Source organism: Netta rufina (genome assembly GCF_964035555.1).
Source record: "Netta rufina genome assembly, chromosome: 5".
In the NCBI taxonomy this organism is placed as follows: Eukaryota; Metazoa; Chordata; class Aves; order Anseriformes; family Anatidae; genus Netta; species Netta rufina.
Genome location: NC_140128.1, coordinates 58,127,064 through 58,139,658, shown reverse-complemented (window position 1 = coordinate 58,139,658; position 12,595 = coordinate 58,127,064). Strand labels below are relative to the sequence as shown.

Sequence of the window (12,595 nt, the reverse complement as noted above, 5' to 3'; positions counted from 1 at the left end):
GGATTCCCACATCTGATGTGGAACGTGAGACAAACAGAATTACAAACATTCTGTCAAAACACTGCAGGATTGCCAAGAAGGATTTTAGTGAGCATAAGAACACATCTATTGCAGCAACTTCAGTGCTCTGCTTATTCTTCCATTGTGTAGAATACGTTGTAGATTATAGAATGTGTAGACAGTGAGAGCAAAGGTGATATTCAGAAAGGATATTGGAAATGCAATGTAGGATAGAAACACTGTAATTCTGCAAAAAAAAAGTAATGTATATATTTTCTTTTTTATGTACTATATATATATAAAACTACACACACACACACACATATATATGGTTGCAGTGATTGGTAGTACTGTCTGTATTGTTTTCTGACCCAACTTCTGCAGAAATTTTGTGCCAAGTTTCTATGTAACTCCTTTGTTTTGTTTTGTACCCTATTTTAACAAATTTATGATGTATTTCTAAACTCGTACATAGGACATCTGAGTAAACTTGTTGTGACATTTTGTTTCTAATTGTTTTTGGAATAGGCATGGTTCTATCAGTGTGACTGACTTCAAGTCAAGCTGGAGAAGCGGACTGCCTTTTTTAGCCATCATCAATGCTTTAAGACCAGGTCTAGTTGATTTGGAGAAGGCAAAAGCCAGAAGTAATAAGGAAAACCTGGATGAGGCTTTCAGAATTGCAGAATTGGAGCTCAATATTCCACGGCTTCTTGAACCTGAAGGTAAGTGATCTGCTTTTTTATGTCTTTGCTGTAAGGAGTGAGATTAACATAATCCTGCCTGTGTTGACTTGTAATAGAGGAAAAAGTAAGCCTGTGTTCAAGTTTGAAATGAAACATTGATCGTTGCCATAATACTCTAACTCTAATGTGGTTCTTTATTATATCATTTAAAGTGTGCTTAGGATTTTTAGGATATTTGAATTGGCACCATACACTGGAATAATATGTTGAAGAAAGAATATAAAACTTTCCCATTCATAGGAGAAACTTGTTCATTAGCTCATTATGTTATATTGAAGTATTCCCAAGGAAAAAATGTTCATTACATATTAATTTCTGTCAGTGGTATATTAACTGAGCTACTGCAAAATAAACATGTTTATGGTAATGTGTTTTAATAACTGCAATATAGTGTGTAATTATGTGATCAAGTCTAGAGGGCTGCATAATTATGTAAATGGCATATTGACTCTTGTAGATATTGACATTACGAATCCGGATGAAAAATCAATCATGACGTATGTGGCTCAGTTTTTGCAGTACTCCAGAAATATGCCGGAGACTGAAGACATGCAGGTATGCTGTGAGGTTTATCACTGAGGCATTTTTTAATTAATGTGTATCACAAATGCCAAGAATAGTGGTACTTTTTTGTTCCCCATCTTCTAACATGACTCAGTAACTGTTGTCCTTCATGGTTGGATCCTCTGATTTAGCCACTGACAGGGCTGAATTGGCTTGAACCTTCTGATGCTCCTGTATGGTAGCTATCACTTGGTGTGATAGATTTTTGATGATACTGATGGAAATGCTGTGCAGGCTGTTTTTTTTTGTTTTGTTTTGTTTTGTTTTTTTTTCTTTTTCTCATTTAATTATTGAAGAGGACATTTTTAAGCCTGGCTGTCTTTGTGTGTGCTCTCAAGTGTGTATGCAAGTACTGGGGAGGAGAAAGATTTACAAATGTACAGAACAACCAGCTTTAAATTTAATAGCTCAGAGCAGACAGAAATCATCACTTTACAGACTATGCTGGTTGGAAAAACAAGATGCTTGTTCTCTATATATTCCTATTAGAATTTATATACTAATTGCCTATTCACATATTTTCATACCGATAATCTCCTTTCAACAGGACTACAATCAGTCTCTTCTTTTATTTAAGATGCCTTCATATATCCAGAAGCCAATTTTACGACTTTGATCTTGTTTTATAATAGTGACTGACCCAAAGCTCGTTAGGGTCCCCAGGAAATATTATTTGTTTCTCATTAGCTTTGAATACTCAATATGTGTTATTTTATGGCACAATGTGAATTAAAAAACAAGGCTTGCAAAATGGAAACATTAAATTTTCTGCTCTAATTACTAGGGAAAATTAACGGAGGCTGTGAGCTGGTTGGCTGCGCAAGGGAAGAAGTTAGCAAAGTTGCTGATGGACACAGAGAATGAAACACATTACCAGAAGTACAAAGTAAGTTGCATTTAGTATTTAACTGATTTTGCAAAAATACATTTAAAAAATATTCCCAGAAACATAAACTCTTTTATCTTTCATTGCCTAAGCCTAAATTTTAAATAAACTTTTTAACAAGAGTTGGAAACCTGACAATGAATTTGGTAAATGCTCTCAAATGATAGAGGGAAGGATAGGATAAAATTATTTCTCTTAGAAAACAGATATATGCTTTATGTTTTTTGAGTAAAGACAGGGTTTTTGAAGAGAGTACGATAAAGTCTAATTAATTAAAAGACATAGTTCAAGACTTGGACACGATTCAAACTCCTAGGCCCTTCTCAGAGTCAGCTTCTCTGTTTCTGTGATAACAGTAATGGCAGGTTTTCCCAGCTAATGAAACAGAGGGTTACTACAAATGCTAGCTATAGATAGTACCTGAAGTAGAATGTCCTTTGGTTTATATTGTAGTCAGAGTTTGTAATAAAATTGTCTGCAGGAGACCATTAAGGGAGGAATTTTCTCTTTCTTTTGGTGGGAGAGGAGATCCAGGTCCTGATGGCACTGACATGATGTTAAACACAAATTTTGCTAGTGAATGGCACCTATACTTTCAGACCTTGCCTTTTACTCTTGCCTTTCCATGCATCACAACCTTTGATATTAATGGAATTTATACTAATATGTTCAAAGCCAGGACTTGGCTTCATGAGTTTCAGTCTAAGTCTTCTTCTATGAATTACTACTCCTAGGAAATGATGTCATTTATGGAAGCATTTAACCAAGAAAAAAAAGCGTTCCTGCCCCTGTTGTCATCAAAAAGAAGTGAAGCTGAGCTGAGTGAACGCCAGCAGCAGATGAGAGAAGAGTGGAGTAAACTGGTTGCTCAGGTCAGAGGCATTTCTAGCTCACCTTGTTACCAATGTGAACGAGTTTGGTGAAGAAGCCTAGGTTTACCCCAGGAATATGCACAGGGAGAAGTGGGGAGGTGATACTTTATTTGCACTGGTAAAAACAATATTGACCCTGAACCTGAAGCTCTGACAAGCTAAGTGATGTACAGTGCCCAAGAGGAGTAAGAAGGAGGCTGTGTATTACCCTTCTGCCTCCTGAGCATCAGGACTGTGAGAGGTCTGCAAAAAATGGCATGCGATTATTTCTGAGCAGTCTTCAGATCAAAGGTTTGGGCTTGTTTATGCTTAAAAGATTCTTTTGGGACATAATTATGGCTCATATAATGATGCAGCCAGGAGAAGGGTGATAATACCCTCTTCCCCATGGCACGGGTAGTGATATAGTTAGATCTGCTTGGCCAGTGCTTTTCAGTGAGGTTGGCTGTGTTGCCTCCATCTGTTGCAACTGGGGATACATTGGGGTCTTGCTGGTAATTGCTCTTTATGGATGTTCATCTGTCAGTCCCCAGGATAGAAAGCTGTCCAGAGCATCCATTGTTCCTCTCACTTCACAAGTAATTTAGTGTACATCTCTGTCGCCAGGCCTTGAGCTGGCCACCAGCTGAGGAGAGTAACTCTAAGTTCTCTGTAGTGTTACAGAGATGACAGGCTGGGGAGAAAACGTGGGTCTCAGGTGAACATAGCTGATTTGCAGCTGACTCGGCTGGAAGCTCCTTTTCTGAACGGTGACAGATTTTTTTGTTTTTGTTTTCTGGGGTGTCTAAAGCATCAGCTTACAGAACATAGGTCTGTATATTGGGGACGGGGAAGAAAATAATGGTGACAAATCTAATCGCTTGTTTTCCTTTTAAAGATTAATGAATGGAAAGCAGAGCTGGACCAGATGTTGCCTCCACCTCTGGATGGCATTGAGGCCTGGCTTCAGGAGGTAGAACATCTGCAAGCCGAAGATTTGCCTGATTTGCAGGACCCATTTAAAGCAATGTCTCTCTTCAGAGAAATAATTGTGATATTTAAGGTAAGCTGCTCACAAAGGAGTATTCTGCTTCAGTCTGACCTACCGAAGCACTTGTTATGGAATTACTGTTTGACATTTTAGGAAGTAGTATAGGTATGTTTATCTTCTGAAGATGAAAAGCCCTTCTGAAGATCTCTTTGATTTTGATGAGTTTATTTAAATAATTGCATAGGTCTATAAGGAAGTTTTCTGACTTCACTGGAGTGAGATTAAAATTGAATGCTAACTGAATGAATAAATTATGGCATTCTTTTTATGTGGCTCCTGCAACTTGTTTGTTAAGTAATAAGACAGGGTAATTGCATCCTTATCTTTAAATCTATGCTTAATACATATCTATTCAGAAAAGCACTTGGGCTCAGGGTTACATTCCACTGAGTTCACACAGCTTATGTATTTAAAGTTAAGTATTTGCTGAATCACTCTGTTACTCCATTCAAAGCAATGGGAGGTATTCTGATACCTCAGTATCGCGCAAGTTATTTATTTTGATCTTGAAATCTTTACACTGATAATATTTTAAATGTCCTTTTGAGGTTGAAAACTTTAAAAAGCATAGGTGTGTCAATGCCTGGTTGATCATTGTGGTTCTGTACTTGTTTTTGTATGAACAAGGGTAAGTTGGATGTTTTTGTGACATGTCATTGATATGGTTTTGAAAGAATGGGATCTAGAGGGTCTTGTGAGTGGCTTGATAACACCACTCTTTTGTACTGTTGCTAGTTAGTTCCTGGTATGAGAGGTGGCTTTTCTACTGATAATGGCTTTGCCAGATGTTAGCCGTTTGATCTAAGGTTTTTGTTTTCAGAATAAGCAGTTAAAGCATTTGTAAGAATGAGACAGAGGAAGATGTTGGTTTAGGATTTTCTTCCCATCCTCCCCCCTATTGTACATGGAGATAAAATCATTATTATTTTTAAGAAGAAGAAGCCCACGATACTTAATTTCTCCTTCTGCTTCCTTGAAACCAGTCTTCTTATTATGGCTCATATAGGGGTCTTGTGGCTGCAGTGGTGTTTCATGATGCAAATTGTACTTTCTCTCTGAATTCAGGATATTACCCACCAATGCTCACAACTAATTAATGTGACATGTTATCAGCATGCTATTAAATGGAATCTATTGGACATTCAAATAAAGCATTAAACAATTGTGATATAATAAATTTATTCACCAGGTTTTGCTGTCAGTAATTGCCATCACATAGCAAAGAATAACAATATCCTGAAACTGTTAAAATGACTTATTTTTGTTCTAAATATGGTAGTAAAAGTGGGGAAAAAAATGATAGCATAGGTAGAATAGTTCCACTTTCCTTATATTTAACTAGATGCCCAGGGGTAGGAGAAATTATGCTTTGCTGTAAATATCCACTTTAGAAGGGGATGAGATAAATACTTTCATTGCGCTTTAATGAATAACGGCACTGAAAGATTGCCTTGTGCTGACTGGTTCTTAATAGCTCTTACTCCAATGGCAGGTGACTTGCAGAGTCAAACAAGGTTCAATGTTAGGTGACTCTAGCATTGAAATGAATGACTTACTATTTCCCTTTCTCCCCAGGGCTTGATGGATTGTTTTGATTCTCACTTGGACACCCTTCAATCATTTGAGAATAAAGATGAGAAGAATATGCCGCTGGTAGTTCCTGAAAAGCTAGAGGAAATGAAAAGAAGGTTATGAGCTTGAAATTCACTCTACTTTGACTATATTGTGGTCTAGTTCTGCAAATGACTTCCTCTTTTATTCTGAACAAAGCACATAATTTATCCGTGCCTTGAAGAAAAAGAGCATTTTCCATTTAAGCACAGATTGACTGGCATGCAGAGCAGACAGGTCCAGTCATTGGTCCAATGAAAGTCTTAATTATGTGTGCAAAATGAAGGTCATTAGCAGGAGGTTTTCAGGTGCCCTGTGCAACTGTGGGTAGGAAGCACAAATATTTTGAATATAAAGATTTTTCTGTGGGTGGGAATTCTCTGTCCAGTTTTAAATTTCCACCTTTTAAAATCACCGAGATTTACAGATTGTACAACCCTATTAAGATGTTGGGGGATTTTCTAAAAAATTACTAGTGAATCTGTATCTGTAGTCTGAGATCCTCTGACATACAGATAGCAGATGCACCTTTTCTTACCATTTAAGATTTTCCATAAATTTAGCAGTCAATATTGACTCAAAAGTGCTGCTACTTAAAAAAAGTGAACTGTTATCTTAAAATGTTCTTCCCACCATATGAAAAAAGATGCTTTTATATAATATATGTAATTCAGAGTTTTTAGGCTAAAACCCTTATACATTATTGCCTTCTACATCTATTGATTTGAGTCAACTTTTGGAACATTTCACTGTTTGCAGACTCAACAATACGTGTTTCACAAACTCCAACACCCTTCTTGAATATCACTATGGACTGTGCTCAGCCATTGCCAATGAGGTGATGTTAAAGCTAAATATCTGGGACATAAAATATGGGACAAAAGAGTCCGTGGAATCACTGCTAGAAAATTGGAATGTAAGTTTAAAATAATACATATTTCATAATCACACCCTGATAATATTTCCTCTCCTATCTATTCTCTTTGATTTAAACACGTGTCTATCCTCATATGAAGATACTGTGAAAGTTGGCAGAAGCATGTTAGGTTTCTGAGTTCTGGAACTTAGACAAAGGAGGGCGAATACATTCCATAGAAGCTTTCTTTCCCTTTGTGTCCTCCAGTTTTGCTCCAAACATTCATTCTTTCTTCAGTTTAGAGGAATGGATACAACTGTGACTAATTTTCTCACTGCCCTTTTCAATTCTTTACTGGGAAAATTTCTTTCTTTCTGGACTTTTTATAGAGCCAGCAGTAGCAGTCCTTTCCTAGCTCAAATCCATACAAGCCTCTGGAATAGTTCAGTAGTTACTATTTTCAAAGTCAACTATTATTGGCAGCGCTGGCTAATTCTGCTGTAGCTGTTGCCTTTTCCTTTTTCCAGCTTCCTTACCTCCTTATGCTTCCCGGTTGTCTTGTTTAGTTATATTTTATGCTTAGCCCAGCTTCTGGGGTGCAAAAATACGGCAAAATGATGCCACATGTAGGCCTATAGAGGCTATATATGGGATGGATTACCCTGCGCCAAGTACTGCCAAAGATGCATCAAGACTCTGAGAGATTAAAAAATTTGCCCCCTCTCCAGTTAAGAGGACTCCTTGAGAATTCCGTCTTAGTGAATAGAATAGAATAGCTCAGTTGGAAGGAGCCTTCATTGGACTAGATCATCTTTACAACAGGAAGTTATAAAATCTCAGTTTTCTTGAGTAGTATTAACTTTACCCTGTGGTGAGGTGGGATTACAGCATTAACCTGTGCTGAGTTTCTTGATTCAGTTGGTTTCATAAATACGTATTATTATGTTATTTCTATGAGTGTAATTTCTGGTCTTTCTTAAGCTGATAAAATATAGGGACCTTTCCCATAGGAGTGTAAGGTTTGTTATGGGTTGAGATGCACCTTAGATTAACAGGGGCTGAGGACCAACCTTCTCATTGTCTGAGTGTATGTTCAAACCACAAGTCTCTTCATCTGCTCCCATTCCTTCTTTCCTGACCCTTTCTGTCCTTAGTTTGGATCTTACTTGATCTGAGGCAGGGACGATGCACAATGATATTTCTGTGCATGCAGGAAAACCCACTTTAATTACTTTTTTAACTTATGGGACTCAATTGTGCCAGAATTGTTCTAGGTGTCAGCATTTCTCAGCATTGCCCTACATCCTTAATGTTTCAAAATAAGTAGTTCTGACTCGTGCAGGACTATGACTCAGGCAGTGCTATTCAGGAGTTAATATTTTCCATTTAAGATACTCTCTGCATGAGCAGAAAGCAAATGGGTCAAATTCAGACTAAAAGGTGCAGATGAGTTGCTGGATGGGCTTGGCTCAGTTTACATTTAACCTAGAGGTTGTAGGCATGTATCAAAAAAATAAATGTCCCGAGCTGTATTTCCTACCATTAAATTTTATGTGGGTCAATGTTACCCATGCCAATTCCTTTTCACTTTGGGCAGAATTTCGTTGAAGAAAAGAGACTTGAAACACAGCTAGAAACTGCTACTCACATCTGTGAAGATTTGAAAAATAAAAGCATAAGCAGTCCTGGCTTAGGTAAGTTCCTCCTCAAAAACTGATAATGAAAACCTCTGTTTTGAACTGATGTGCCATCACCAGTTTTAATTCCTGCCTAAGTGTTGTGTAAAATACTATATATATATATATATTTATATTTATATATATTTCCAAATGTATAATGGTATCCCTTGTTTAATGTCCTAGCTGGTGATCCTCAAGAAATTACCAAACTTTTTAAGATGGTGGAGTCAAAGATTTCTATGTGCAGAGATTATATTGCCAATGTAAATAGTACCCTACAGAAAGTCCTGTCTTCCTGGAGTAATTATACAGAAAATCTCCACTCATTAAAGACATGGCTGGATGAAAAGCGAAATGAGCATCCAAAAGAGGTACGCCATTGGATTTCTTTTTCTCATGGCAGACAGAGGTACTTGGAAGCCTCCTGGAAGGAAAGCATTATATGTGACAGTTGTGGTTGTTGTTTTTCCATTCCTCATTTTGGAAGTAAAGTCATGGCAGGGTTCTGCTTGAAATTATTTCAATGCCTCTCTCTAGATCCCTGCTGAGATCCTGGCAAGCTGGAATTCAGTGCATGGTTCCTTAAATGAAGCTGGAAACTATCTCATCGAAGTCAGCAAAGAGCAAGTCGGATCAAATATTGCCAAAGAGCTGAAGAAACTGAACAGGAGGTGGGCTAAGTTTATCAAGAGGACACACTTTGTAAGTCACCAGTTTCATACTACTCTTTCAACAAGCAGCCTTCAAAATCATCTTTTCTAAATTTACCAGCTTGTTAATCACATGTCAACAAATCTTTCAGTCAACTCAGTATTGCCAGTTTTAAAACAGGAGGAACAGAGAATACACGGGGACATCCCATCCCACTCATAAGTCTTTGCAACCCAGTTAAATGCACTTTACAACACTCTGGAAAATACTCAGTTTTTTAAATTGAAATTTTGAAACCACCTACAAAGGGATATCTTATGGCAGGATAAAACTCTTTATTTAGTTCTAGAGGTGGATGTACTCCATATATTGAGAGCTTGTGAACCTTTGCTAAGTTGTATAATCTTTGCCTCAGCTAGACGAAAGTAGTTAATGCTGCACAGGTATTTCTAGGATTATGCAACTTCACACCAGTTCACTTGACAGGCTTTTAGCCGGCTGTAAATTCCTATAGAATCTGCTTAATGTTACATATATTACATTTCCTAGAATGCTTACACAAGAACAACATTACCTATCTGCTTGGGACTATTAGAGCTCTTAATTTTATAAGTTGGGCCTTTCAGTGATATTTATTAACACTACTGTTGTCATGATAAATGGTGGCAAAAAAATGCAACATGTTGCTCTTTGTTCATAGCTCGGCGAAGAGAGCACAGATACTGTGGAAAAGGCCAGGGAGCTTCCAGGGAGCGTGGAGAAAATTGAAGAGCTCCTTGGAGGGGTGGACAGCTGGGCAGCAGAGGTTGGATGCCTGCTTGGTGAGATCGGTCAAAAGGCGCCTGTGGAACCTCAGAGAAAGGAATATTTGCAGGTGAAAATGGGAATACACAGCTTAAAATACTCATTTATCAGATTCTCATCTTTTGGCCCAGATTAGTTGTTGGAGTAAAACACACATTCATTGGTGAAGCAGAAACGAATGTGGATTTTGTGCTGTAACACAAAGTAGTAAAAAGTCAGCCAATTCTAGTAGTTCAGTGTTATTTCCCAGGATCAGTCCCAGACGAGCTAGCTACAAGTGACTCTTCCAGCAGCAGTGTGTCCAGATGACAAGCAAGTGCCAGTGAAGTGCCACTGGTGCTGTTGATCAGCAGCATGCTTTCTAGTGGTGTTAATTGCTCCTGTCCAGCACAGCACTTGCAGCAGACTAAAACTTGGCAAGGTGCCGAGACTAGAATTTTCCCTGGTCATACAGTGCTTTCTATTATGTATTTTCCCATTCAAGCAGGAGATTTGGAACAGCTTGGCTGTAGTCTAGGCTTATGTGTGAAAAAAATTGAATACTTGGAAGTATTTTCAGCAGCATGCTAGGTAATTTGTGTATCTCAGCTTATAGGCAGTTGGTTCTAAACATCCACAATGAGCAGTGATGAATTTATTTGTTACTTCCATTATGTTGCTTCCCGTGTCTCTCTTACATGGATTATTGTTCCTTCCCAGCAAATGGCAAATTGAAATATGTACAGCGAACTCATCAGCTTCAGTGCAAAGTCTGATTTGTTTTCTTCACTAGCCAGTGAAGGTGATATTGAACAGAGATGTCAGGCTTTGCACTGGAGAAGCTGAAGCACTGTCTTATGTTCCCGTTTGCTGTTTCTGCAACAGTGGCGGTATAGTCTAGTGCTAGGAAGGTGACCATGAGAAGCAGGTTTCACTGGAATTCCTCTGTCCAAGTGCTAAGATTAAGCACAGAGGTTCTTCAGTACATTAAATCCACTTACGGTAACTGCAAACCAGTCCTTGTGCTTGTTTACTTTGAGTTGTGCCTTCTTGCACTGTGTTTAGTTTACAGAATTAAGAGGTATGAGGTTATGAAAAGAATATATTCATCTTTTTGTGGGCATATGTTTGTAAATTAAGCCTCATTTTGCAGTATGACAATAGTTCCTTAAAAACAAAGGCGTAACAAAAGACACCCTGAAATATAGCCTCCAAAATGTGAGTGGTAACGTGTCTATGTGTCTGTGAGCAGAAGAGATCAGGTTCCTTTTTGCCTGCAGTACAATAGGTCAAGATCCAGAATAAAGCACTGATTTTAATTTAAAGAATGCTAACTGACAACTTCTAACAGGAAAATGTGTTGAATATTCATAGATCAAAACAGCCCTAATAGAGACTCTCATGATAAATATTCAAATATGGCACACCACTTCTGCATGCAAAATACCCAGCTGCTTCCTGCCTTTTAGGAGTCAATATACCACTAGAAAATCTTGAGTCCTGATATGCACTTAATTTTGGGTGTCTGCAAATCAGATGATGCATATCCAAATGTGTGGTTTGTGCAATCATGTGGAAAGCTGTTCAGGTGAGAGAGCATATTTAAAAAATACTTCTAATTGACTCTGAGGCAAAGTACTGAAAATATCACATTGACAGAATTTGTCAGCAAACAGAATCCCCTGTGGATGGCAGCAGACTTCTTTCTCTCTGCACCAAAATTTTGCAGTGTGATACACTAACCATAATTGAAATATGAGATTTTTCCTTGACCAAATATTGATTGTCCGTGATCAATACTGGCTTTTTAATTCAGTTTCTTTTAACCTAAATACTGTGCAGACTCTAATGCTTTTCATTTAACCAGAGTTTGGCTGCAAAAGGAACCTCGTACCAAGAACAAGTTGCAGCAGCAGAAGAAATATTGCAATCCCTGATGCAGAATGCTTCAGATCAGGCGTCCCAACAGCATTCTCACACCACTGGTTTGCAGGCACGAGTTAAAGAAGCTAGAGACAAAATAGAGGTACTCCTTCTTCATTGTTATTAGACTTAATATGCACAGACATCTCTAATTTTAGCATTATGTGAATGGAAGAGTCCTTTTCTGTTGTGTAAGACAAGAAAGGTTTTAGACTATTGGAGTCTTACTCCCAGACTCTTGCCAGGGGCAAAAATTAGATCATTTCAAAGATCAGTATCTCAACTTGAAAAACTTGAGTGATGTAATGAAGCAATCACATTATGTAATGAATGAAACTTGTGCGTATTCTGAAAAGTCTCTTTCTTCCAAGGCCGTCATGGGTGACATGAACAACATCCTGCCCAAATCTGAGAAGAGTCCCTCAGAAAAGGAAGCTTTGCTCAATTTTGAAGAATCACAGATAGATCTTGAGGCCTCTATTTCAAAGGCTGTGCAACTTGTCAGTCAAAAATTAAGTCCCGAAGAGCATATTTCAAGATACGAGGTAGGTTCCTTTTCTGAACAAGCTGGATGGAGTATTTCTTTTTGTGTTATTTGGCATTTGAAAAGCTAAGGTACCACAGTCAGAAAAGTAAGAGAGATTTTTTTGGTAGCTATTAATGTTTTTTTCCCAACTTTTTGGTTTAGTATTTTAACCCATACTGACTTGGTAGACTATTTGAATAAGAAAATATAAAGCTGTATACCAGTTTAGTCAGTGCCCTGTCCTAACTTAAATTATTCCATTATCCACAGATACCTGTGGGTACAGCCATTTTGTTGCCTAATAAATAAATAAGATTCCCATCTTGAATCATATGCCTAAATTCTTGGACAAGTTATTGAAGTAGACTATAAATGCTGAATCTCCACTTTTTTCTTTTTCTTTTTTTTTTTTTTTTTTTTTTTTTTCCCAGAGAGTAAATTGTAAAGAAAGTGTCTGATCTCAGAATT

The 12,595-nt window shown here is 37.7% G+C and overlaps 1 protein-coding gene across 4 annotated transcripts in view; it reads left to right on the top strand.

Annotated features, from left to right (window-relative positions):
- SYNE2 (spectrin repeat containing nuclear envelope protein 2) overlaps positions 1-12,595 on the top strand; it is a 186,776-nt gene that overhangs the window by 33,177 nt on the left and 141,004 nt on the right. For all 4 annotated transcript variants that reach the window (XR_014618494.1, XM_084288050.1, XM_084288048.1 and 1 more), the window contains exons 8-20: positions 529-725; positions 1,204-1,301; positions 2,095-2,196; positions 2,931-3,068; positions 3,946-4,110; positions 5,674-5,786; positions 6,469-6,625; positions 8,163-8,259; positions 8,428-8,615; positions 8,782-8,946; positions 9,596-9,769; positions 11,546-11,704; positions 11,973-12,146. Coding sequence is in view for 3 of the 4 variants with exons in the window: in XM_084288050.1 (XP_084144176.1) it covers positions 529-725; positions 1,204-1,301; positions 2,095-2,196; positions 2,931-3,068; positions 3,946-4,110; positions 5,674-5,786; positions 6,469-6,625; positions 8,163-8,259; positions 8,428-8,615; positions 8,782-8,946; positions 9,596-9,769; positions 11,546-11,704; positions 11,973-12,146 (1,927 nt within the window). In the remaining variant the exon portion in view is untranslated. The remainder of the gene's footprint in view (positions 1-528; positions 726-1,203; positions 1,302-2,094; positions 2,197-2,930; positions 3,069-3,945; positions 4,111-5,673; positions 5,787-6,468; positions 6,626-8,162; positions 8,260-8,427; positions 8,616-8,781; positions 8,947-9,595; positions 9,770-11,545; positions 11,705-11,972; positions 12,147-12,595) is intronic.